This window comes from Nelusetta ayraudi, unplaced genomic scaffold, assembly GCF_046127955.1.
Source record: "Nelusetta ayraudi isolate G7.1 ecotype Tasmania unplaced genomic scaffold, CSIRO-AGI_Nayr_v1 ptg000017l, whole genome shotgun sequence".
NCBI classification, from domain to species: domain Eukaryota; kingdom Metazoa; phylum Chordata; class Actinopteri; order Tetraodontiformes; family Monacanthidae; genus Nelusetta; species Nelusetta ayraudi.
Genome location: NW_027466067.1, coordinates 3,403,447 through 3,429,870, shown reverse-complemented (window position 1 = coordinate 3,429,870; position 26,424 = coordinate 3,403,447). Strand labels below are relative to the sequence as shown.

General features: G+C 44.2%; 1 protein-coding gene across 2 annotated transcripts; it reads right to left on the bottom strand.

Moving 5' to 3' along the window:
• Positions 1 to 13,775: 13,775 nt before the first annotated feature.
• On the bottom strand, positions 13,776 to 20,419 carry mych (myelocytomatosis oncogene homolog). 2 transcript variants are annotated; one of them, XM_076024792.1, is made up of 3 exons: positions 19,926 to 20,419; positions 17,720 to 18,269; positions 13,776 to 16,609 (listed from the first exon to the last, which is right to left on the bottom strand). In XM_076024792.1, the coding sequence occupies exons 2-3, from the start codon at positions 18,252 to 18,254 to the stop codon at positions 15,999 to 16,001; spliced, it is 1,146 nt and encodes a 381-aa protein (XP_075880907.1). In that variant the 5' UTR covers positions 18,255 to 18,269; positions 19,926 to 20,419; the 3' UTR covers positions 13,776 to 15,998. The 2 variants fall into 2 exon arrangements, with proteins under 2 accessions (XP_075880907.1, XP_075880908.1); XM_076024793.1 differs by lacking the exon at positions 19,926 to 20,419 and having other exon boundaries at positions 17,720 to 18,536.
• Between the last annotated feature and the right edge of the window lie 6,005 nt (positions 20,420 to 26,424).

The following is a 26,424-nucleotide window of genomic DNA, read 5'->3' as shown; positions in this document are numbered from 1 at the left end:
GTTCATTTGATGGGCTCAAAGTCATAGCAGGAAGTTGTTTCATTGAGGCCTTGCTATGCCTGCTGTATTTCACAATGTTGAGGTGAGGGTTGTGAGGTTGTCTCGCACTCAACCTTTTATGCGCTACGGACCAGTTACTTGTCAAACAATATTTGGAAAATGAAAATGAAAAGTGTAACTCCTCATTATACTGAATTAGTGGGAGTCCTGAGCTTGTCACTCTTTTTGCTAGCTGGGGGGGGGCTCAATGTCTGCAGTACCATATCATGTGACTGAGACAAATGCCATGACATATGTCATCTCAAGAGGCACTGATGGATGTCTTGGCATTTGGTCATACGCAAAACCTCCACAATCCCCCTGCCCCCGCCAAAATGAAAATGAAAACCCCCCCAAAAAAAGAATGGACAACAAAAACGGCTCCATTGTGATTGTCTTGCTGAACCAACGTTAAAAAGTGTGTTAAGTGTCATTCAAGTTGTGATTGTAACACCCACAGTAGTGATCACTGATGAGAATGAGGAAGCCGCTGCTACGAAAGTACCGTTAACACGTACACACACACACACACACACGCACACACACACACACACACACACACACACACACACACACGACCCCAACCCCTCCAACGACTGTTTTTCTGACTTCCTCTTGCCTCAACACACACACACACACACACACACACACACACTTACCCATGGGGGCTGTGCTTTCAGTTCTGCATATGAGTTCCCATCAACATAGTGGGCTTTACAATAAAATACACAGTGTGTGTTTATGTGCATGCGTGCGTGTGTGTGTGTGTGTGTGTGTGTGTGTGTGTGTGTGTGTGTGAGTGAGTGAAAGGGGTGGGGGCTAAAGTGTGAACTTGGTGTTCCACAGACCTTAAAGAAGCAATCAAGCACCAGTGCCTTGCTGGTTTTAGCATGCTCTGTGCTAATGTACATATGTTTGGTGGACGGGAGTGTTTGCCGAGTTCACGTGTCGTTGACATGACCTGAAACGTTTCATGCATGCATGAGGAAACGTTGGTTTTGGGCTGCGGCTTTGTTTACAACCTTGGCCAAGATGCTTTCTAGGTGTTCAGCCTGATTAGTGTGACGTTAGACACAGAAAATTGATCTATCTATTTTTATTTTTTTAAGGGTTAATTTGTATACATATACATATATATATATATATATGTATATATATATATATATATATATGTATATGTATATATATATATATACATACATATATATATATAAAATAATGTGACTTGAGATAACGTGATCTTTTATCTCAGGTTATCCATTAAACCGACAATTTTCGGAAACTCTCGAAAAAAAAAAACCCAAAAAAACAAATGCATTTACACAAAGCGATTTCCAAAAATTTTCTTGTTAAAATGGAGACGCTGGAAACGACTGAAAACGATGTAGTACCTTTGCCAGGCCTGGTTAACCATGCTTTGGCTAACCATTCAGCCAAAGGGATATCCCTTTGGCCGACTGGTTAAGCACGCATGGCTATTTACCCAGGAGTCTGGGTTTCGAAGCCCACTTGGGCCCTCTGCGCCTTGACACATTCGGTTAAATGGGAGCCGTACAAGTTCACTAAAAAATTGTCATTCAGGTTTTCTGGCTAGATATCCGACTGCGCCGAACCAAAAGAAAATAAATAAAAAGTAAAACAGAAGGTTTGCAAATCGATTTTGTTGTGTTTATTTTGACTTTGCACACAAGCCACATGCATCGTGTGCCATTGTCCACATTTGTTTGCGGTTTGTTGTAGTGGAGGGTAAAGATAAGACTATAGGCTGAGGAACAGTAACAAGTCGGTTGCCCAATGTTGTTGTGAGTGGTTGTCTGCGTCCCATAGCAGCTCAGTTTGAATTAATGGAATAATAGAATGGAGAAACTAAATCAAAAAGCGAAGCTACCAAACTTGTGATTTCAGGGGCGGTGAGAAGAAGAGAGCATATTGTTGCATTTCTCCATTCGTCACATTTTATTGTTTTATTGGAGTTGTGAAGTGACTTGTGAGGGTCCCCTAAGGGCGACACCGGGGGTTTTCCGTCCCTGTTGGCGGTTTTTTGTTTCCTGAGTGCCGGAACAAAAGATGTGGGGGGGTGTCAGGAGGGGCTGTGGGGACTCCTCGCTCCAGCCTCAGCTGCGGACCCCAAGGACTCCAGAATTACCACATTTTGAGAAGAAAAATGAAAAAAATATTCAAATGTTCAGTTTCACAGTAAATGAAATCAACAGGTTCAATGGGGAATGTACTACCTCGAGAAGTTCCACTATGCAACTGTGGGGTAGGAAATATCTAGACACAAATAGTAATATCTCCCCAATACGTATTCCGTCGTTCCGGAGTTAAGATGAGGATTTCAAAGTAATACTTTACAAGATTAATACAAGATTAATACAAGATTAATTACAAGATTTATATCAAGGCTATTCTTCCATGTTTAATGAACAAACTGAATAGTTTTGTTAATGTATATAAGCCATCCCTGAACTGAAGACTAATGTCAGATCACGAGAATTTTATTATTATTGAGTCTATATTCTTAATTGTTACTCAAGTCTTTCTCTCAATTAAGATATAAAAGTAAGGTTATTCTTATCAAATGGAGTCAGATTAAATTAATTATTGTGTACTTTACTTTGAAATCCTCATCTTAACTCCGGAACGACGGAATACGTATTGGGGAGATATTACTATTTGTGTCTAGATATTTCCTCCCCTACACACCCTTGAGATAAAGCGGCAAAAACTCCTGCAGAGCAGTAAGAAGCTCTAGAATGGAGGTGGATTCATCCCAAACCAGGAAACTAATCCCACTCACGGACCCCACTTTAAGTCTCTTTAGGAGCAATCTGGAAGAACCCCTGCTGCATTCATTCACTTGTCTGATTGGATTGAATGAGCAGCTTGAAATTCTTTGTCCTGCCGAGCTATTGAGTGCCAATTAGCTAGCATGCTAATTAGCCAGAGGTGCTGTAGGGTGGGGGTGAAGGAATCCAGTGTTCCCTGTCCGCTCCCCCGACTCCAGACCAGTCTGTCCTTCCCCTCGAGGCTGAAATGTTTCGCTTGCATGTTTCTTCAGGTTTCTTCTGGAGCACGCACAAATGTCCAACAGCTGAGGGGGGCAGCTGTGTGCAGAGCAAACAACGGCAAACATCGGCACGTGAGCGCCAAGACTGTGTTGACTCTCGCTTTTGCTCGGCAGGTCCGTGTCCAACAAAGGCTGCAGGTTTTCCTAAAAGGATGAGAGATCAGATTGTGCTGCTCTCACAGTCAACAAAGCCACCACCGCAAATGTATGACTCCCAACCAAGGATTGTGTTTCTTTTTCTTTTTTGTCTTTGCTGCTTGGTCTTGAGCTCTTTGAGCACTACCATGGCCACACATGTTAGTCTGATTGACAAAGGTAACCTGAGCCTCACATATAATTCACGCATCCATGATGTCGAGCGTGTCCTTGTTCCTCAAGTAGACCAGGGAGTCATCAGCATTTATCGCATTTCCATCTCAGTCAACACCAAGACAGTGCTATCATTCATTTGTTTGCTTGCCCTACTGAATTGCTGGATTCCAATGAGGGGAAACTGAAATCCTCTAGTGACGAAAAATAAGGGAAGAAGACAGTTGATCTTTAATATTGATACATTCATCCTCCCAAAAGTCTCAAACTTGTCTGAATAAACACAAACTTTCTTGCTTGTGGCCAAAAAACATTTCACTGTGACCTCACCAGCAGCCACAATTTAAAATTCCCCAAAGGGGTGCTGCTGTGACACCACAGTCATGAGAATGGGGTAACCACAGTATGGGGGCAATGAAGCACAACTATGAAAGTCTTGTGACGAAGATGACAAATGTCACATGAAGAGAGTTGTTGTCGTTTCCCCGGGTGTCTGAGAGTCATAAAACACCAGAAGTGCCAGCTTACACACTGCGCCCACCACCTGGTCTGAACAGAAACACAACACACCTGCCAGGGTCAGCGTGCGTGACGTGGACTGAAGCTCACATCAGGTGAAGTTGCTGTTCCACAGTGAGACAGTGATGACAATGAGCACTTTCTTGAATCTTAATTCGACGACTAAAGCTTAGTGTTTTTACTGTTTTTCTTACTCCTACACTCGTTTCTAACCAACCCCAAAGCCAAAAAAATAATCTCTGATCTCATCATGATGTAGGTGGAACACCTCAACATGGTGCATTCCTCCAAAAATAACCACAATCGACACCTGACCACAACCATTTCTTAATTCGGGCTGCAGAGGAAAAAAGTCAGATGTCACATGGGGATTTTTTTTTTTTTATGATTCTCAAGACTCTTGTCTCTCTTTCCACTTAAACAAGTGCGAGTGGGACGTTCCCTCATTTACACCGATAACCCAGGGGGCAGAGAGATAGGCTAAGATCAAAGTGCAACCAGACAGAGTTTGTGGGGGTTTTCCTCTCTCGCTCTCTTTCTTGTTTTCATCTACGATTGAAACACAAAGGATGAAGACGTGACCTCACCTCAAGCATCACAGATGAGTTTCAGTCTGAGTTTCTCGACGCTCATTCTTTGTCAATTTGCAGAGACAAGTGTGGTTATCTGCTAAATGAGTCACAGAAAGTGGTGGTCAAGATCAGGCTCTGCTCTGCAGCAGAATAACTTGTGCCTTTTCCGCAGTTTATAATACACAAAAGCACAATGTGAAAGTAGCTGTCGAGAGAGTTTTTGTGTTTTCAGAGGGAGCGGCTCCTGATCCCTGCTCCAGGCAACGTTCACACACAGGCGGCGGCGTTGGGAAAGTTACTGTGGAAATGCAACAGGTTACGGATCACTGGTTTCTCTCATTAACACGTCATTCAAAGTGCAGCTTTCATACTTTGTCATAGGAATTTAACTGTTTGCATTTGATCAGCACGTTTCTGACAAGTGTTTCTGTTGACCATTTTTACATTTCTAAATGTGAAAGCCTCCACCACTTGAATAATAATCCAATTTCAGTTTTAAGCCATCACAAGGTCCGACTTCAGTGCACGCGTCAATTCATGTCTATCAAGTGTCACTGAGCTAAACACTCAGCAGCAGAGATGAGCTCAAGGGAAGTAAATCGACAAACAAAATTTGATCCACAAACAAGCAAAAAAAAAAAAAGAAACGCTGCGGCATCATGTCGAGGACAGATCTCCTGTCTGAACCCTTGCACATCCATCTTGCCAAGCTCCTGTTTAAACCATTTTCAGCTGGTCTCTGGATTCCATTACCAAACTTGTTTTAAGGATTCAGCACCAGATGGACATGGTATCTTTAGTTCAGCATGTTTCAAAGTCTGCTGGTCTCAGGACACATCACACCTGTCACCTGACCTGCAACTTCACAGGCAACCTGCCCAAATAAACAAATAAATAAATAAATCCAGACATTTCTTCACATTTTCACAGTTCTCCAAAAGCTTTATGGAGAACTTCCTCCCATAGTCCTTCACAACGGTGTTCTTCTCTTTTTTGGAATTCTTTCACACAAACACATCTACAATCGTGAACCCCACCCAATAACAAAAACAACACAAAACAAAAAATGTACTGTGTTGAAAAAAAAAAAATGTTACTGATCTTCTGAGCTGTTCGCTTCAGTGGTGGCCACAGCCAATCATCTAACCCTGTCGTCTGCATCCTCCTCTCCCACAACAAATAGGTTCATGTCAATGTTCCAATCGTCTCAGTCGGGCCTTCCTGGTTTTACACCCCCAAAACATCTAACATTCGCTGACTGTTCCCACTGACATGCTTGTTCTGATCACGTCCATTAGGGTCCTCCACAAAAAGAAGCTCATGGGTTAATCTCTGCTACCTCCCATCTTTTCTTTTTTGCAAGTCAGTGTGTTTACATGCAGAGCTTAATCAGATTTCTGCTATTGCCCAATTAAAGAGGGAGAACTGTCCTCGTTCCAAGTTCACATGCCGAGGAGATAATCGTGTTATTGGCTAAAGTATGTCTCCCTCTGTGGTGTTTTTTGTGACTCTTTTAAATAAACTGGTAATCCTTGTCCTCCTGCCGCCCATGAACTTTAGTTTGGTAAACCCCCGGAGCTGTTGGAGCATGAACCGCATTTCTTTGTTGGTCTAAAAGCGTGTGCTGATCGGCAGGACAACTTCACTTCGCTTATTGCGTCCGGTCATTTCTGCTCTGGGATCAAAGCTGATCTTGAGCATGTGCAGAACACGTTCTCCGATCTATCAGATATCTCTGGATACACGGCATGAAACATCGGCATGTCGTCAAATATTTTGAGGGCCTCTGTCTTCGATTTTGTGATCTCCACGTCCAACGGTTTTCAATTAGATTTAGGCATTGTAATACTTATCGACAGCCATCACAGGAAATTACTATCCATGAGGGTCCTTAAGTCACCATTGTACACCTTTTCTTCCATTCTTGCAGTAATAATACCGCATTTCACTTCATGCAGCTTAGCCATCTCTGTAGTTACTCGTCTATGACGACAAAGTGCTATTTATGGAATCACACTCGTGTATATATTCTGAAATGGATTTTGGACTTGCTTCCCTGTGAGAAGGTTTGCATGACCACAACCATCAGGTTCAATGTCAATCAGCTCATCGCTGCATTGCGAGACAAGCAGGGCCAGACTCCATGGAGCCTCTTAAGCGTGATCCAGCACACCAGAAAAACACGCATGCTACAGAAATGTGTGAGCCGCACCGCCGGCCACTTGCTTTAGCATGCTAATAGCACCAGACTGTGTGACAGAGAGCATTTTCACACTTGCGGCGCGACGGGAGGGAGGTCAGCATGGCAGGAGGTGGTGAAGGGTTGTGGGAGAAATGGGGGATAGCGGCAGGAGGCGTAAACAAGCTTCTGAGCTATCAGCCGGCGTGGTCACGGGCGGGCCGCGTCACACGATCCCTGTTCGCACGCCGGGAGAGGATGGCACGCAGTCGCAAACACCGGGGCCTTGCTCACAGCAAACACAGCGACCGCTTTTTCACACGGTGACGCTGGATCTTTGCAGAAGTATTTTCATGCATCTTCCATTTAGGGTCTAATTTCAGAGATGTGGTTAAAGAATTTAAAAAAAATACAGTGAATCCGAATTTCAACTTAATACAAACGGACAAAATATTACAGCAAATAACATGTTGGAAGTACAGTAGGAGGAGAGTTGAATGGGAGGTCATTGTGTTGGTACAGAGGTCAGTCGGTGTCTTTGAGCATCTTATCTTATTTAAGGACATCACATCAGACACACAGGGCACGTCGACAAGCTATCTAGACATCACACATGGGGGTGAGCATCTTCACTGATTTGTCAAGAGGCGCTGCAGAGGACGGTCTCTGTAGCAGTGGTGAAAATGGATCTGGTGGTGTGTCTGGCATGTTGTCACGGGCCGTCGTGAGGTGACGCATGGGGGTTGAAGCGAGGAGAGGTGGGCTGAAGACTTCTCACACCAAACAATAAAAAAAAAAAAGCAACAACAACAAGAACAAAAAAAAAAAACTTCTTCAAAGAACACAACCTATAGAGGGCTTTTCCCCCAAAATCTGTTTCCTACTATGCTAGGAATGTCTTTATTTCCACTGCAACTGTAATAGAGTGAAATACAAACATTTTGCAACATTTTCCAAAACAGGAAAAAGCAAAAGAACAATGCACAGATTCACGTCATTATTTTTATGGGCTGTCACTGACTCATAAAAAGCAGCCATGCTTTCTTTTATGTTACTTATTATCATTATTATTATTAAGTTCAGATCGTCTTTCAGTTCTTCTCGAAAAAGTTTGGCTGCAGGGTTTCGGGTTGGGAAAAAAATACATCTATTATCTCCGTGTGAAACTCGTCTAACAGGAGCTGCTTTACACAGGCAAACAAAGAGACGACAGACACACACTTGCACGCTGACACACACATTCGCACTTTGTTGGCATCCCTACCGGCTGGGCACACACACACGCACACTAGCAGGATCTCGTGCTTGTGACTACACTCTGATATAACAGTCTCATGATTTTAATATGACTCTAATCGTTGATGATGTGCAGCCAGGAAACGCGTCGTCAGAGCTGGCTGGCAGCCTTCGGGGAGCTCCTGGACAGGCACCAGTGCAAAGGGTTCTGGGTAATGTGTTGCAGATGAAGGAAATGTAGGGCAGCTGCGTCAGCCTTGGAACAAGCGAGAAGGACTTACCGGCTGTTGAGTCACATCCAGGATTGAGTGGGTTTAACGTCCCCAGCGGGGAGGCGTGATAGCGTAGAGATCACGATGAACGGAAACAGCTGCCCGGCGCACAGAGATACGGCCCTCTCCCTCCCGAGTCCACATCAATTAGTCTTCAAAGAGCAGAGATAGCAAGATAAAAATCAATATATTCATTACTCAACATTAGCTTTTATCTGGTGTCGGAGCTGGGCAAAGCCAGGGGTTAGCGAGGGTCATCTTTCGTCAAAGAGTCAAGAGAAATTTGTTGGCTCACAAAGCCGACTAAATGTCACCGCTATAACCTTTCGTTGAATGAACTCATGACCTTATAAAACTAACTGTGGCTCAGCTGTGCCCAACCATAACATGAATTCCTTGTTTAGGGGGAAAAAAGGGAAAGATTTTCCTTTGGGCTGTAGAGCAGAACGGAACAATTATGAAATCCATGGCCATAATTCGGGTTAAGCTGACCCATGTTATCAGTAGCTAAGTCGACAAATATCAATGTTTGCCATTTCTCAATTCTTTCCCATTTTGCAAACATGTTTTTAATGAAACTTGGCTACATACACGTTGTCCCAAGTTAGCCACATGCTAAACAGCATTTACTAATGATATATTGTATTGTATGTGTTTTCAGTCATTTTGAATGAATGAATGACTGCATTTGCAATTCATTAGCAACTAAGCATGAAAATGGAATTCACTAGAGGGGGAGTTGGCTATCTAACTGTTGTCATGGGACCGTTGTGAGCAGGACCTAAATGCAGAAACAGAAAAGTCTTTATTCTAAGTAATTAACAAAACATTATTAAAGGTGTCCTCAAGAGGTAAATAACAAAAAAACAAAAACAAATGGGAGACTTATAGTAAAAATGGAAACAAAACTGAAAACAAACTTAGAGACCTCGAAATGCAGACAAAACAAGATAGAAATAGATAAGGCAGACGAGAAGAAACAGCCATGATGATGACAGCAACCAAACACAAAGGGAGACAAAGACTATTTATATAATAGGGCAGGGGAACACAGGTGAGAACAATCAAGGGCAGTGCTGACGAGACACAGGTGAAAATCAAGAAGCAACAAAAAAGTTGGGTTAAATTGCTGCAAATACAAGGGCAGTCGATACTTTTGAAATAAAACAGAAAACATTCAAACAGACCATGATTATTGAGTGTTGTTATATTTAAATGTAAGTAAGTGTTGCATTAGATTTTGGTTTCTGCATTCCATCAGCTTGTTTTCAAATCCAATAGTTATTGATTTAACTTGCGCTATGTCGGTGAGCTTGTTCACATGCAGGGGACAAAAGCGACTGCTTTTCTAACTTTCATGTGAATCACAAGAGAGATTTTTATTTTAGTGGGGGTTGGGGAAGGAGCTCTTTCCTTCCACAGCAGACTGATTGAATCAACCGATGTAACAATGGGAAAATGGTGCTGGGGTTGAAGGTGACTGAACTGGTTTCGGTATCTTGAGGAGGTTTTGTTCATTCAGAACCGACATCTAACGTCTTCAAGATACCAAAGTCAGGACTTTAATTTAATCTTCAAATACTACAATGACCTGGACGACTGAGCAGCTGACCTGGGCAGCTTGTGAGTCCAGGTCCCTTATCGGCCCTTATCAACGCCTCCTCCAGCTCCCACCCGTTGGTTTAAGGTAGAGCAGAAACTGAGAGACTGACTGCCCTCCAGAAGTGGTGAGAGTTGGTATTGTGGCTTACTGTCACTGCTCAGAGAGGTTTGCGGCTGGTTAAAGTGTTTTTCTCTCGAGCTCTGTCATTATTTCCGTCATCATTAGTCATTAAGCCAAACATCGTGACTTCCGCTCCCATGCCTTCTTGTTTTCCCACCAACCTTCCTCCCGCTGCTGATCCCAGGTCTCCTCACCCTCCCCCCCTGCGTACTTTCACCGCCTCTCCGTCTTTGCCTCTCGCCGCTGCCGCTGCCGTGACGAAGAAGAATAAATGAGTCAGAGTATCTGTGTCGGCGAAATGCACAAAGAAGCGCGACACAGTCGGCTACTGTAACCCAGCGCGCACACGAGCACGCACAGGGGTTTGGTCTGTCAGAGTTTGAGGTGAGACTCCACCCAAAAATCACATTAAATCAACGTCACCCCCCACCGCCAGCACCTCCCCCCCCACCCCACCCACTCACCCCTCGGAAACAGCGGCGCTCTGGCCTTATGTAATCAAAGCTTTCATGGCAAAAAGGATGAACGGCAGAAGAAAAGAAACCGGTTCTCTTCGCCTCAGCTTATTTAGTGACACATCGGTTCTGACTCACAGCTCCAAAACGGTTGTGGCGCTCTTTTTCATAAAAGGGCAAAAGGGAAAATTATCTAAGCCTGAAATAAAGCCCTTTTTTTTCTCATAGTCAGTCCGTTCCCATCAATAAGGACGGATGACGGAGCAACACTGTCTTTTCTTGTAGTGCCAGAAAACAAAGCAAGAAAACAAACAAAAAGAAAACATAAACTGACCGGCGAAGGAGCACCGGTCAGATCCAAGCTGCCTGCAAGTCCCACCTACTGATGTACCCACCAGCAGAGCCCAGCTGTCAATCATTACGTTTATCCATGTTTTATAGCGCCTAACACAACGATCAATAAAATCGACATGTGACCATTAACCAGCAGGACATTAACAGTGCACAAAGTGTCTGTGAACATTTTTATTGAGTTTTTACTTGTTTTTTTCTTCTTTTTAAATTTTGATCTATCTATCTATCTATCTATCTATCTATCTATCTATCTATCTATCTATCTATATATATATATATATATATATATATATATATATATATACATATATATACACAGTATATATATATATATATATATATATATATATATATATATATATATATATATATATATATATATATATATATATGTATATATATACACAGTATATATATACATATATATGTATATGGAATTATGTAGGAAACAATAAAAGTGTTCAAAATTCTTCAAAATAGCCACCTTTCATAAAAAGCATATTTTGAGTCATTTAACGTGTTTTCTTTGCTGCATAATTACATATATCTTGCTCATATATTTGATGTCTTCAGTGTCTAACTGCAGTGTAGAAAGTTGTAAAGATAAAAAAAAAAAAAAAAGAAAAAAAAGAAAATTTGCATGAGAAGGTAGGTTCCAGACAACCGGAAGCCCAAAACCCAAGTTTAATCTGAGCTCCATCTTCTGAGCTCCTTGTACCAGCTGCGACTCCACAACAAAGAGAGGCAGGGAAACCGTCATTGATAATGTGTGTGTTTATTTAGCACACAAAGCAACAACCCTAATCAGTCGCTCGCTGATGAAAAGACTTTACGGCATCTGGACCGATCTGTTAGCCCTTATCTGACACACCTGACAGTTACATCCACTCACTCTCCTTGGCCTACATACTGTAGTTGTAGACACACGCATGCATGCACACGCACACACACACACACACACACACACACACACACACACACACAAAGCAGCTGCATGACTCAATAATTATTTGTCTTCTTGCCATTGTTTGAAACACTATTACCATTATTTATGTATTTAGTCTGCTAGCATCCAAATCCTGTCGCTCCTCATCTTTGAAATTCTCTCTCACAATCCATCCACAATAGCGAGTCTTCCTACTGAAAACACCGCCAGTGCCTCCACTGTTTCATTTCTTTCCCTTTCCTTTTTTCGCTCTGTTATTGCAAAAACATGACTAATCTTCTGCGCCTTTGGGCCATTTCTCTTCAGGGCTTCGCCACAGCCAATCATCTGCCTCCATCTGATCTTCTGCATCCTTTCCCTCCCGAAACATCCAACGTGCCGACTGTCCCTCTGATGTCCCAGTTTGTGATCCTGACCTCTTGTCCGACAACGTAAACAGAAGTGAACAAATTCAGCTGACCTTCGTCTCCCTGACGTATTGTTCCGTTGGAAATATATATGAATAAAGGCATATGAGGTTCTGCGGCTTACGGTAAAAATAAATACAATTATTTTGGTTTCCTCACCAATCAAACCTCAACCATCCAGTCAGTGTCTGGTTGGTGACGAGAAGAACTCGGTCTCCCGCAGATCAAATCTAGCAGAAATAAGGAAAATAACTGAACTCTGAGGTTTTGCCTGTTGACATTCTCCATTCAAAGGAAACACCTACGCCGTACTACAATGAGATAACAGCACACACACACACACACACACACACACACACACACACACACACACACACACACACACCTGTCTGGCACATGTCCACCTGCTCCACATGCTGAGACACTGAGACACATGGACCGAGGCTTGGCTTGCACAGCACATCTACCTGCCTCGGCGGCACGCTTCGCCCCTGAGAAACCACTGACATATCTCCAGGGGCGAGGGTGGGAGGGGCCCGACTTGGGTGGGAGGGGCCCGACTTTGGGTACTGGGTGCACGACTTTGGGTACCGGGTGCACGTTTGAAAAGCATTCGTACAGCAGCAGAACCAGGACGGCGCTTTTGTCATGCCGTCGAACCAGAACTCTACTTCAGCGGAGGGAAGTTTAGGTTGCAGCAGGGTGGGTGCAAGGGTCCCCTTGGCCATCGGTGCGTCGCGGCCGATGGCCCTAATTAGCCCTCCTCAAACATCATGTGACCGTGATAAAAGCCCAGAAAGTCAGACAATAACAAGTAAATTCTCCCAAGGCTTTGGGATTCACAGATAACATTTTCACCTTTGTATTCCAACTTGTTTTTTCTCTGCACTCGTGCACCATTTTTTTTCCCCCTCTATGCGAGCAAAGCCTGAGTCTCCCCTGATTGGTCAATGCAAGGGGGGCATTTCAGGTCTACATATGAAAATCAGACTTACGCACATCCCAAGATATTACCTCCTCCTGCATCCACATGTGGAAATTCTTTTGTTGGGATGCGGCCCCTTTCATGACATCAGCGTCCAACCATTCTTTGTACGTTTGGGCCAGAGATGTTTTCTGAACCGAGTGAAAGTTCGCCGAGCCGTACTGAGCACAAGGCCGGGGAGTTCGATATCCTTGATGTATGACTACAGCTGGAGCAGTGGTGCATTCCACTGGAACTCAAACGTTGAAAGTTTTCTATCACAGCGCATCCTCCACTCAGGGCTGCAGGAGTTCTGGAGCCAATCACAGCTGGCTTAGGGTCGTGGGGGACATCCTGGGCAAGTGGCCAGTTCGGTTCAAGGCCCAGTAATAAAGGCTTTTTCACGAACCACCTGGTCTTGTGTTTGTCAATAACCAAATCGCCAAAGCTGTGAAACCTCTACCTTTCAAGCATGGAACCATGTAGTGGGCTTTTATCTGTCCAAGGACACAACTAGGAAGGTAATTCTGGACACTTTAGGTGGTCAAATTGTATGCAAGTTCATTCCAAAGTTAAAGGAAGACATGAGTCTTCCAGGGTGGCCCATCTATGGAATCCTTTGCATTTTCACTGTAAGACCCAGCTCAACTATCGATACTATTTTGAATCTCCACTGTGGGTGTGTGTGTGTGTGTGTGTGTGCGTAATAAAAAGCCATGAACTTTCAGAATCTTATTCATTCTTCTTTTTAATTACACCAATATTTTAAAAAAGTGCTGCTTTCAAAGAATAACATTTCTTTTTCAATCTTCAAATCCAAATGAACAAGAAAAAAAAAGAAAAAATAATTTATCATACAATAACAACATATTTACATATTGGTTTTTTTTTCTAAAAAAAGAAAAATCTGTACAATGTTTAAACCAGAGAACATTACAAATTGCAGCCAGGGAGGTAGGTTGTATCATGCCATGAAGAGAACATCAGTGCTGTCTGCTTAAAACCTCCCAGGAAGGCAAATATTTGCGTATAAAAAAGATAAAGACACAGACTTAGAGGATTTTGGAAGAGCAAACGGGAAGCTGACACTTTCCTTTGTTAAAAAAATAAAAATAGAAAATATAATAAAATAGGGTCATGCCGGGAGGTTTTAAACAGACAGCAACTAAATCAAGAGGAAACAGAGAGCCCTGAACAGGTACATTTCAAGGCAGAACAGGTTCTAAAATTTACGACTCAAAAAAAACCCTCGACTCGTCAAATCCAACCAACCACGGTCTGTTCAAGTACACTCAGACTGAAGGAGGAAGAACGGTTGATTTAAAAAATAACATCAACAACAACAAAAACCAAAATATAGTATGCAAGGATGCATTTTAAGACGTTACTCAAGCAAATGTTTTACATTTGCACATTCAATGACAACCAGCACATTAATGGATAACATTGGCAATAATTGATAATTAGAATAAAATGGCGTTCGGTCTAATGGTCGATCAAAGTACGAAAACTCATCAAAGGCAAGACAGTGAACACATCCGGACACTCTTCTTTCACTTTTTGCAGTCTCTCCAGGTCACTTGAGGCCTGTGTGCGATCAGAACAACAGTCTCACAGTCTCGACGGACCATCAGCGTGGGACAAAAGGTTCGAACAGTCTTTGCCCAACTCGTGATCCGAGTCCTTTCACAATAAACGTCCTGGACACCGGGGCAACTGACGGAAAAAAAAAAATTGATTCACAACGACACTGAAGCACTAGCTACAGAAGAACACAAAATGATTTCATCTGCGTCTGTAATTTACATTTAAAGTGGCTGCCCGACAAGCATTACAACTTATTGTCACAGTATCGCAGCTTCCCTCCAAGCAGAACCTTTCGAAACAACGCGGCGACGCGCCGGTCATTTCCAGAGGTTCCTTCGTGCCCCCCCCCCCCCCCCCGACTTTGGCCGACCTGGTATGACACCACGGCCTCCAGCTCAGTTCACTGACCAGCTCCTACAGACCTGAATGCTGTTAGATATGGCTACCTTTGAGTTAGAAAAGTTTAATACGAAAAAATGCCTCGTACAAAGTAGATTCTATTTTTTTTAAAAAAAGGAAGAAGAGGAAGAAGAAATAACAATAATAAAAAAGTGAAAGAGCTGGTAGTGAACTGGACTGAGGCATTAGAACAACTACAGCATCGAACCTGCTCTAATACAGTACTGTCTTTAACGCACATGAACCTGATACCGGTTGAGTGTTGTTGGGCCAAAGAGTCAGTCTGAGGCCAAACAGGGCTGGAAGCACACTGAAAAACCCTCCACTTGAACCTAAAGTGACGTCAGAAACAGAGAAATGGAACTGAACCGGTAAAATGACGCCGTTGGAGCAAATGACCATGGAAGCCGCCACCGCACACCTGTCAGAGTGGAGGGATCACTGGTTATTATGGCTATAAGACATCCTGAAAAACACCATTTTCGAGTTTCACCGAACTACCAAGCGGATGCGACTTCCGCGTCATTTGGACCAACAAGAGCCTTTCTCAAAAAAAACTAAAGAAAACTGAGATTAGCAAAAGTGATTCGGAAAACCTGTTTTGTTTTTTTTAATGTGCATCCAGCCAGCTGAACAGAGGACAGTTAGTTTTGCGCAGCGCTTGTTATTGAACTTTGAAAAAAAAAACAAAAACACCTTATTCTCTACAACAGTCAGCAGTCAAGGCATGACGACGATCAACTCTGAGGCAATGAGTGTGTGTTTGTGTCTTTGTCCATGGCAATTATGCATACGATTCGTAGCTACCGTTACCGTGAATGTTCTTGAAATGTGCTGTTTTCAGCATGACACGCCCTCTTGCACCCCCGCCCCCCCCACACCTCCTCCCCCTAGTCTTTGTACAAAGCCCCTCCCCCCATATTGTCCGTGAGCAGCCCAGTCCCGGCTCACTGGCCCGGCGCCCCCATTAGCTGCGGAGCTGCTCCAGCCTCGCCTTCAGCGCCTCCTGCTTCGACCGCTGCTTGTCCCACTTGGTTTGCAGGCGGTGGCTCTGGCCCTCCAGGCTGTAGATGCAGTCCCGGGCCTTCTTCAGGATCACCACCTTGGAGGCCTTGTCGTTGTTCGACAGCTCCGGCACGTTGTCGCGCAGGCGCATGAAGCAGTTCTTGAGTTCGTTGCGCCGCTGCCGCTCCATCACGTTGTGCGTGCGCCGCCGCTCCTCCTCGTCTTCCGTCTCCGCGGAGTTCCGCGACGGGTGGTGGTGGTGGTGCTGCTGTTGGTGGTGGTGGTGGTGGTGGTGGTGGTGGCGTGACGAGGACGACGAGGACGAAGACGAGCTGCGCGACGAGTGCGGGTGGCGCGACGAGCCGTCGCCGCCGTTCCTCGGACGCTTGTTGGACGGCGGCGGAGAGGCGGGGCACGGTGCGGCGTAGTTGTGCTGGAGGTGGATCTCCTGGTGGTAGCGCTGGAGAGCCCGGCGCTCCTCTTCCTGCTTTTGCTGGCGGGCTGCCGACAGGTCTGCCAGCGAGGGCACTGCCGAGGAACCGCGGCCCACCGTCACCACGTCGATCTCCTCCTCTGTTGGGGGGGGGGGGGGGAGAAACGGTCAGGTTAATTTGAAGTGGTACGAGATGTTTTGAGTGACACTTGATGGGGGGGGGGGGGGGGGTTACCGGGGGAGTAACACACAGTCGAGGAAGAGTCAGAGGCAAAGATCCCCCCCACCCCCACGACTGCAAATAACCGCAGCATGCTCTCGGCCACAACTCTCAATGAATGAATGAAGGAGCTGCTGATTACAGCCGCCGCTCTGGTATAAACGGTAGTTACAGCCGTGGCGGCTCTCAAGCGTGGAATAATTGCACAGTGGAACGGAGGAATGAAAACTGCACGCCTGTGAGATGAGTGGGCGGCCGGGCTTCCTCGAAAACTGGCTCGACGTGCACGGTGCCAACGTCACGAGACGCTCTCAGAGGAATTATTTAGAGCAAAGAGAAGAAGAACTCCTTCAATGAATGCCGGGTAAGTGCCTGCGAGCCACTTCCTCTCTGGTTTATAGCCAGAGGTGCCAGAGGGCACGAGCCAGTAAAACGAGCCATTACGACCTAATGGATGGAGTTGCAACTGCTTGCGCAGAACACACACACACACACACACACACACACACACACACACACAGTCACTCTCTAAAAGCTTTCATCTAACTTGTGTCAATCAACAGCTGAGGCCCCGCCCACATTACAGATTACAGGTGGGCGGCTGGCATCAAGATAAGCCGAGAGCAAAGAACAATTTTGGGCCCGGTGCCACTAAACATTAACAGTGGATTATCAATGAACGCTAGTGAAGCAGTTTTGGGGGGGGTGGGGTCACGCTGATAAGCACCACAATAAGGAGACCGGAAGGAGATAAAGAGCCAGAATGACGGTCAGGTTGGAATACCAGTTGAAAATAAACTAAGAAAGAAAGAAAGAATGTTGACCCCAATGTTTTAAAACAACAAAGGCAAAGGGAGAATAAAATAGATCAAAGAACACTTTAGTCTTTGAACTTTAAAAGACAACAAAGTTCTTCTTCTTCTTCTTCTTCTTCTTCTTCTTCTCAATAACAATAATAACAATAACAATAATAATAGTAACAATAATAATAATAGTAATAACAATGGTACTACAAGGTGTCTGAACTCACCAGAGTCACTGGAGGAATACGTCGACATCTCGCCACCTGTTGACCCATAATCTGAAGTGGACTCGCTGGATTCCTGGGTGTCCATCAGGTTCTGGCAGTCCAGCGTGGAGCCGGCAATCTCCTCAAAGATGCTGGTGCTGATGTCGGACAGCAGGGGGCTGGACCCCAGCACCGAGGAGACCAGCTTCTCCTCCAGGCTTTTGTCGGTGGCCAGGCACTGCCACAGGTCCTCGCTGCCCTCATCCAGCGGCGAGCAGGGCTGGCTGAGTTCTCCATCCTTCTCTGCCGTCTGGAACAAGTCGCAGTTCCAGTTGACCTGCATGTCGTGGTCCTCCAGCAGGATGTCCGACACGTAGCTCAGCTGGTCTTCCTTGGACAGGGGCTTGGTGTTGCCCAGGCCCGTCTTCATGGGAGGGGAATGTGGGGGCGTCGGCAGGGACTGGAGGTCCTTCATCAAGCTCTGGCAGAACTCGTCATCAAAGAGCAGCGGCTCCGCATACAGCCAGTCTTGCGACGGACCGAAACTCGGCAACATGTTTGCTGTGTAGATCTGTGCAACGAAAACAACGGGGAAAAAAAAACCTTAATGAGGGATGAGGTAGAGGAGCTTGAGCTTAGAATCCAAGACACTGAGCCCGTAGTGTTGTAGGACCGCCTGGTGAGAGCACCGTAAATCCAGGAATCACCAACACGTGTTGTAGTGAAAGTGTAAACCAGCTCCTGGAGACTGACTCCCCAACTGGCGGCGTGTCACCCTTTATCTGTGTTTACATCACTGAGGCTCCGCCCCCCTCGGCTCCCCAAAGAGCCACTAAATCACGCAAAAAAAACAGAAAAGACTTGAACCCCCTCTTTCCCCGCCCCCATGACATCATAGGAACAGCTGGGGCAGACCGGGGTAGAAACCCTACACCTCTTCTGCGCAATTTACATTTTTTTTTTTCCTTTCACAGAAACTTCACGGTACAAAACTTGCTTAACTTCCTGCTGATATGGAAAACGAAGTTTAGGGACTTTTTCATAGGGGGCTGGTGTTAAATCAATACTTTCAATCACAATCAAGATTAAATCAGAAGTAGCAAGAACTGATTAAATCAATCAACAGTAACTTTGCGCCAATCACAGCCTACGCGAGATGGTTTGCCCGTTCTTTGACTAACAATTCACTGCAAAAAAAAACAAACAAAACCCCAAGAACAAAATAAAACCACACAGCAGATGCCAGCAAAAATCACGTCTGGAATGGCACACAAGTGAAAGCGATGGAGTAATAACAAGGTTGTATTATATTATTATTATATATATTAAAATATTTCTCCTATAGGCTTCAGTGGTGTGCGAGTGTGTGTGTGGCAGGTAGTGTTGGGAACAAAGCGGCAGTGTGTGCGCTGCAGACACTGCCGGGAGTTAAAGACCACCTCTTTCTTCACCAGCACAGCCTGGGAAACCCGATCCAAAAGCTAACAAGAGCCCGGTCTGCGACGCCACCAGGAGGGGGAAAAAAAGAAAAGAAAAGAAAAAAGACTGGGGTTCTTCAGAAATATTAATTTAGCGCTCACTGTGGGATTTCTCGCCGCCCTACTCGGCATCGTGACTGCATGGTATTCTCGCTACGCCACCGGTGGCAGAGTGAGTACACGCTGTGCCAGAGCGCAGAACGGCGGCGGCTGCAGCATCGAAAATGCGCACAATGCTCAAACGAGGCTGCGAATGCAAACCGGCAGAAGGTTCACCGAGCACTCAAAAGTCCTCCGAGCAGAACCTACCAGTGAACGCCACATGGTCAGGTATAAACGGTAAATGCAAGACAAATAAGTATGCAATACTACAATTTTTTTATTTTTATTTTTTTTTTTAAATAAAAATACATTAAACACGCCACTTATCGAGTCAGTGCAAAGTTAACATGTATGTAAAAAAAGATAGGCCAACGCACCGCGGGACGGTGGTACTGGAGGGAGGGGATGTGCCTTTGTAAAGGGTGAGCGGCTTCAGGGACATTTAAAGCCCGTGGAGCAACGTGAAATGTGAACCACGTGAAACCGGCATTCCGGCCCTGCACTCGCAGGCAGTGGGCGAACCGGCAGAAATCACGACAAACACACACAAGACAATAGCACCGACACATGTGTGCATTGCACGGGACATGAGGCAAAGTTAATTTACGCCCGTAAGTACTATTTTCCGCCGCATTACGCTGCCTTACCGTAAAACCGCCTTCTGAATGAAAAGATGCTTGAAATGAAGAGTACTGGCGGTGGTGGGTGGGTGGGGGGGAAAAACGTTCGACAATCCAGTAGAGTCCAACTACAAAGGTTTACGCAGAGTGTGTTATCTTCTGCCGACGTTCGCTGTTCTGCTCGAAAAAAGGGAGTTGTAGCAGCGCTGCATGGTGTATCTCCAGTCTGGATCCCAGCCTTTCTTCCCCTCCGCTACGCGCAGACAGAGTAGGTGTGGCCGACGGGGTCACTGGGATTTTATCGGCGAACTTCCCACTTCCTTCCGCCATACAGGGATCTCCCGCCAAAACGACTAGTGACGCAAAAATGTGTTGGGTGAAAATAAATTGCTCGCTTTTATACTCGCCGTCGCTTCGTGTTTCGATCCGGGTCAGGCGCGACCAACGGGAATAGCGAGAATTGGAATTAATTTCGCTTTGAAGTCGGCACTATTTCCGTCTGGTTTGGCGGAGGGATATCACACAGGCCAGAATTCCAGGAAAATGATGGCGGGTAAAAAAGTTGGGACACCGCACACGTGGATTGAGAGGAGTTGCCGGGTGTCTCACTGGACGTCTGTTTCTCCGCAGCGGGTGAATAGCGCAGCCGGGGGCAAACATTAACCGTTTAGACCCCTTTATTTTCACCACAGTTCCGCACCAAAAAAATAAATAAGTAAATATGGCAGAATTACACAGTTTCCCTGCATTCACTATAGGCTGAGTCCTGCTGACTGACATAGTAGTCATTTTCTCAGTCATCACTTGGTAAACTCAGTGAGGACACGGAATCAGTTTGGTATTTACTGCACATTTGCAGGAGTTTGGGCCAAAAAATGAGGCTCACCTCTCAGAACCTTTCATTATGTTTTCATGACCAAGAGACTGACAGACAGCACAGAGGATTCTTTGAGGGGCCACGTCGTCTTAAGATTCCTACTCTTGCAAGGATATTTCACCATCCATCCTCAATGAGGCTCTCCTCTTCCTCCCACTGTCAATACAACCGGCGCACTACAGGCACAGTCGCTCAACTTCTGCAAACAATTCGCCATTGTCATCAGTTGTATTTTTTATTTTTGCTTGTTCAGAATATTACTGCTATTACTAATGACAACAGCAGCAGCAATAACATTCATGAATAATGTGTGGGTAAGATAGACATGACAATTCAATGATTTATGTGACTATAGAATAATGATACACACATGTATGTATTTATATATATATATATATATATATATATATATATATATATATATATATATATATATATACATATATATATATATATATATATATATATATATATATATATATATATATATATATATGTATATATATATATATATATATATATATATACATATATATATATATATATACATACACATATATATATGTATATATACATACACACACACACACACACACACACACACACACACACACACACACACACACACAGGGGGTGTAAAAAAGACCACACACTCACACTGAATGAACTCCCAGTAGCCCCCCCTTCCTTCCTACAAACCCCACCCCCCGAACCCCATGGCCCCGCCCCCAGTGCCGGTCCTCTTGCGCACGTTACATAACGGCCGGCCCTCTCGCCGGTACACGTGCAGGGGTAGCGTCGGCCAATCAGCGGCCGAGGCATTCTCCCTTCACGTGATTTCCCGGCAGAAGGACCCCGCCGGTAAGAGGAGCTCCTAGAATTCCTACCGTGCGGTGCTGCCGCTGCTTCATTTCAATGTCGGCTCCCGCAAACCCCGTTTCACTGCACGCAGCGTGCGGGATCCAATCCCTTTGTTTAGGGATTCTTCACAGTACGTGCTAATTGATGCACCCCACCCCACCCAACACAATCTAAAAATGCATGAACATACATGACAAAGGGGAGGTGAGTTAAACTGAGGGTCGTCGTGCATGTCAATAAAGCCCTTCATGTTTATTGACACTCCTTTGTATGCAACAAGCCGCATAAGCAAAGCCTTGCGGAAGGGCGTCACACGGAGAGTATTTGGTGCCAAGTGTAAATCCACAAACTCGGTGGGGGCACTGCGCCATAATCCTGCGAATAAACTGAAAGACTGCGCACACTGATGTGCGTCGTTTTGCAGCTGACGGAGAACATCGTGCACACACACAGTCCGTTCAACCGCAAAGACAAAGAATCAGGCAAGGGAGGAGGGAGGCAGAGTGGAAGTGAAGAACTAGGTTAATGTGCCACCTACAGGCCAAGTGGCAGACTGACTGACTGGCCTGCTTTCAGCTGTGAATACCCCTACGGCTGGCTTGGCTGGCTGGCTGGCTGGCTGGCTCCCTGGTTCAGTTTGTGAATCACTGCTTGATCCTGAGTATTATGAACTGTCAAGCTGGAGTCTGACTCTAAACACATCCATTGTTGCATCCACAACATCAGCTGATCTTGTCTCATCAGTGGCGGCACAGAGCAACGGCTGTCTCCGTAACGAGGTTACTGGCAGAACACAGAAAGAGTGAAAAAGTTCTTTCATCATTGGAACAGTCGAGTGTTGATGTACTTAAAGTGCACGGACAGCTGGTACTCGCTGTATTTACCAAATCCATTTGTTAGATGAAAGAATAGATTAGTACAAAAGTGCCGCACTCTTTTGTAATAATGTAATTAAAAAAGCAAAACATACTGCTACACATTTCCATAAAAAAAAACAACAGTTGAAGTCATCATATAATTCTCTGTTTCCCAAAGGATGGGCCTGAATATTTGATTGGTGAATCCCACTGTGAGGATACAATGTTATCACTCTGCTTTGAAAAAAAAAAAGGCTTGACTAACCCAACCAATAAAATCAAAAGTGACTTTCATGCACTAAAAACTATGTCTCACTGAGTTTAGGGTGTATAAACAGTGTGGTGTGATCAAACAACAAACTCTTTTTTTCTGTCAGGGTGGTTGGCTTAAGCCCTGTGTTTAGCAGTTTCTTTTATATTTTTATATAATCCAGTTTCCTCCTCTCATTAGACAACCAAAGATAGACTTTAGACTTGTGCGATTTCTGGCCGGATACAATTGCACTGAGGACTTTACCTCAGCGTCTGCTGCTACAAGAATGAAAGCAAGCAGTCACTTATTTCTCACTGCATTATTAAACAGATTTCAGTGAGCTGTTAACTTAACAGTAATTAGCATTTACTCTTATTTTACATGTAAGTTGCTCCTACAGCTACATTTGGATTGCTTTTGGTCTTCTGTTGGCCTTTTCCACTTGGAACAGGATAGAGGTGAAAGGTTAGTTAGCTGACTGAGTGACCGACTAAAACACTGCCGGGGTGACTGTCCTGCTTAACCGCTGACATAAGATAGTTAATAGAAGGCACACACGGGAGGAGATTAACACTGTGGTACGTGTGTGTGTGTGTGTGTGTGTGTGTGTGTGTGAGTGTGTGTGTGTGTGTGTGTGTGTGTGTGTGTGTGTGTGTGTGTGTGTGTGTGTGTATGTGTGTGTGTGTGTGTGTGTGCACCCACCACTGTGACTTCCTCCATATTAGGAGTCATCCTGCAGTGGGACTCTGTGGCTGGCATGCCTGCCCGCTTTAATTAGAAAGTTGCAGCACTGGACTGCTGAACACACACACACACGCACACACACGCACACACACACAGTTCACTTTTCCACAGTTGGACTGCTTTGGGGTCGGATTGACAAACACGACTGGGACACTTTTAAAGGTCCCACGTTTTACCCATTTTCAGATCTTTATTGTTTTATTCCAGATTCCTGTGGTGCCGGCTGGCACAATTAACTGTACAAAAGCTCCCTCCAGAAAACAGCATATTTAACCCTATATTCACATCCTCCAAGCAAGAGCACTGGCAAAGATTCATCTTCCTGCTACAACTTTTACTTTGTTGGACCTTCCACTTGTTTGGAAGGAGACAGAAACAAGGCAGCAGTGAGGTAGCGTCACTGGATGGAGAAGGGATCAGGGATCTTGCCACTAACCTGGCAGTGGTTTCGCTGCCCATTGTGACATCACAAACAGCAGATTTTTTTTTTTGTTGTTGGCAGAACTTGGTGTTTTACTCACACATTATCACCTCCTCTTGCTTTTAAAGAGCAACTGGCCTTGGGGATCTTTCCTTTAACAAGTTTTATATATGACCATAATTAGAATGGAGGCTTGTTTTGATTTAAGGCGGGTCACAGGCAGAGTTTGATTGGTCATATGGCAGCCAGTCATTGGGTTCATGGGTGTGAAACATCTAAACACAATGATTCTGTGCCTAAAACCCTATTTTGGCAACTATTAACTTTCCTTAAAGTGTAACCAAGGTGTGTTTTGGAAGTTATTAAAGATGGTTCTTTCATTTAGAGGACTCTTGCTAAAGACCTTTGAAAAACCTAATCGATACCTTTGTTTAATTATGTTATTTATTTGAAGGTGGTAATAGTTCAGTACATATGTGGAGATGTTAAACAATGAGGAATATATCAGACAGCCTACTCATAACATCCAGCGCATTAACGTTCAATCGCTTCAAAACATTTTTTGTATCTAGCAACTGGAAAGCATCTGAATGGAACGTCTGGAGTCACAAATACTGTACAGATGTGAAACCCTGAGAGTTTCACATGTGTACGACAGATCAAAAGCTTTTTAAAGCCTACACTATGTTTGACTCGGAACGCTTCCTTTATATGGATGTAGTTATAGTTGGTAATAGAGGAAAGTACTACAAAGAAAGCTCAGCTGAAACAGACCCTCTCTGAGGGAACATTGTTTGAGCAAATCTTAACACCCCACCAACTACGTTCGCCCCTGAGTTTGTACCTTCTTTGTTGACTCTTTGTTTCAGGCTTTCTCATTAAAAGCAGCATTTCGCGCATCATTAGATCCCTTTTCTGCACAGAAAGAAACAATTAGACGCTTCTAAATTTACACAAGAAATGGGTTGTCACAATGGTGAGCTTCAGTGTACAGAGTGCTCGAAATAGAGGCAACAGAAATGGTGCATTAATGATCTGGTGGCAGAAAGCCACTTATACTGCAAATCTTTTGGTTTATCGTCCTTTGGCTCAACATCAAGGTGTACCTCTGTAAAACTTGTACAAATGACTAAGACGGCCTAAAGTGCTTTACAAAAAAGGATAAAAATGAAACAACATGAAAATGGGTGATCGAAAATAATTTCTCATGGTTTAAATGTGACTTTTCCACCAAATTTAGGTGAAACTATTAATTTTGCTTGAAAAGTCACAATAAGTACTGTAGAAATTCAAGGAATCAAGGATCTTTAGCGTCATTATGAGAACATTCACTATTTGACCTTGGATGCACATCAATGTTCCAATATTAACCAGTTGATATTACATTCCAACTAACTGACATGCAAAGAGTAGTTCATCCTCATTAAAACAGACAATATTTAGAGTGAGTGTAAGACAGTCAAATCCACATCCAGGAATGTTTTCCTTTAACGATTGAGGTTTTTCCCAGACGGGTGTAACCACTGTGTTACACCCGTTACACCCATCTCACCTATTGTTACTCCTTGAATTTGTTTAATTGTATTTGGGGACTGTCTCTGTCTTCCTTTGAAAATGTGGTATGTCTCAGTGCGAGAGGTACGAAGGTCTATTGTTACTGTGGAAAATAACCCCTGATGACCAAAAGGTCGCCCAAAGTCAGATCACCAGAACTTAATTATTATTGAGTCTGTATTCTTAATTATTAGTCAAGTCTTTCTCTCAATTGATACATAAAAGTAAAGTTGTTATTTTCAAATGGAGTCAGATTAAATTAATTATTATGTACTTCGAAATCCTCACCTTGACACCGGAATAACGAAATGCGTATTGGGGAGATATTATTATCTGCGTCTAGATATTTCCTTCCTCCTACATGAGCAATACCTGCATTAAAACTTGTGGACTATGTTGGGAAAATTTCAACACCTTGATCACAGTGAAATGGAGTTTTCATTGTTTCCTTTTATTCTAAGACTTGCATGTTAACAGCATATATTCTTCTGTTCGTGGTGTTTGGTGACAAGTGAAGTGTATACAGGAAAAAACAAAGCAAAAAAAAAGATGACTACACCAACCTGGACGCTAGAGATCATTTTCCGATGGTTGGAGTCTTTTGCCAAAATACTTAGCTTAAGAAATGCACTTTGCCACAAACGTCTCTTGCAGTCTACATCTGTGGCGTATTTAGAAGATACTGACTAACATGTAAACAGCAATATTCGTCTCACTGCTGTACACCCCAACTGGCATGATGCCTTAATGAGAGTATGATTGAAAATATGAACTAAATTCAAATGTATTCACTCTCTGGCTTGTGTTCTTGCTGCATCCCAGCAGGGTAAATGCAGTTGGCAGCCAATCAGAGACGAGTAATAAACATCATCCACAGCGGTCTATAGCCGCAGGCGTAGATGCTGCATACTATACACAAACATAAAGCTGCGTGTGGGAGTGCGTCGGAGGGAAAATTA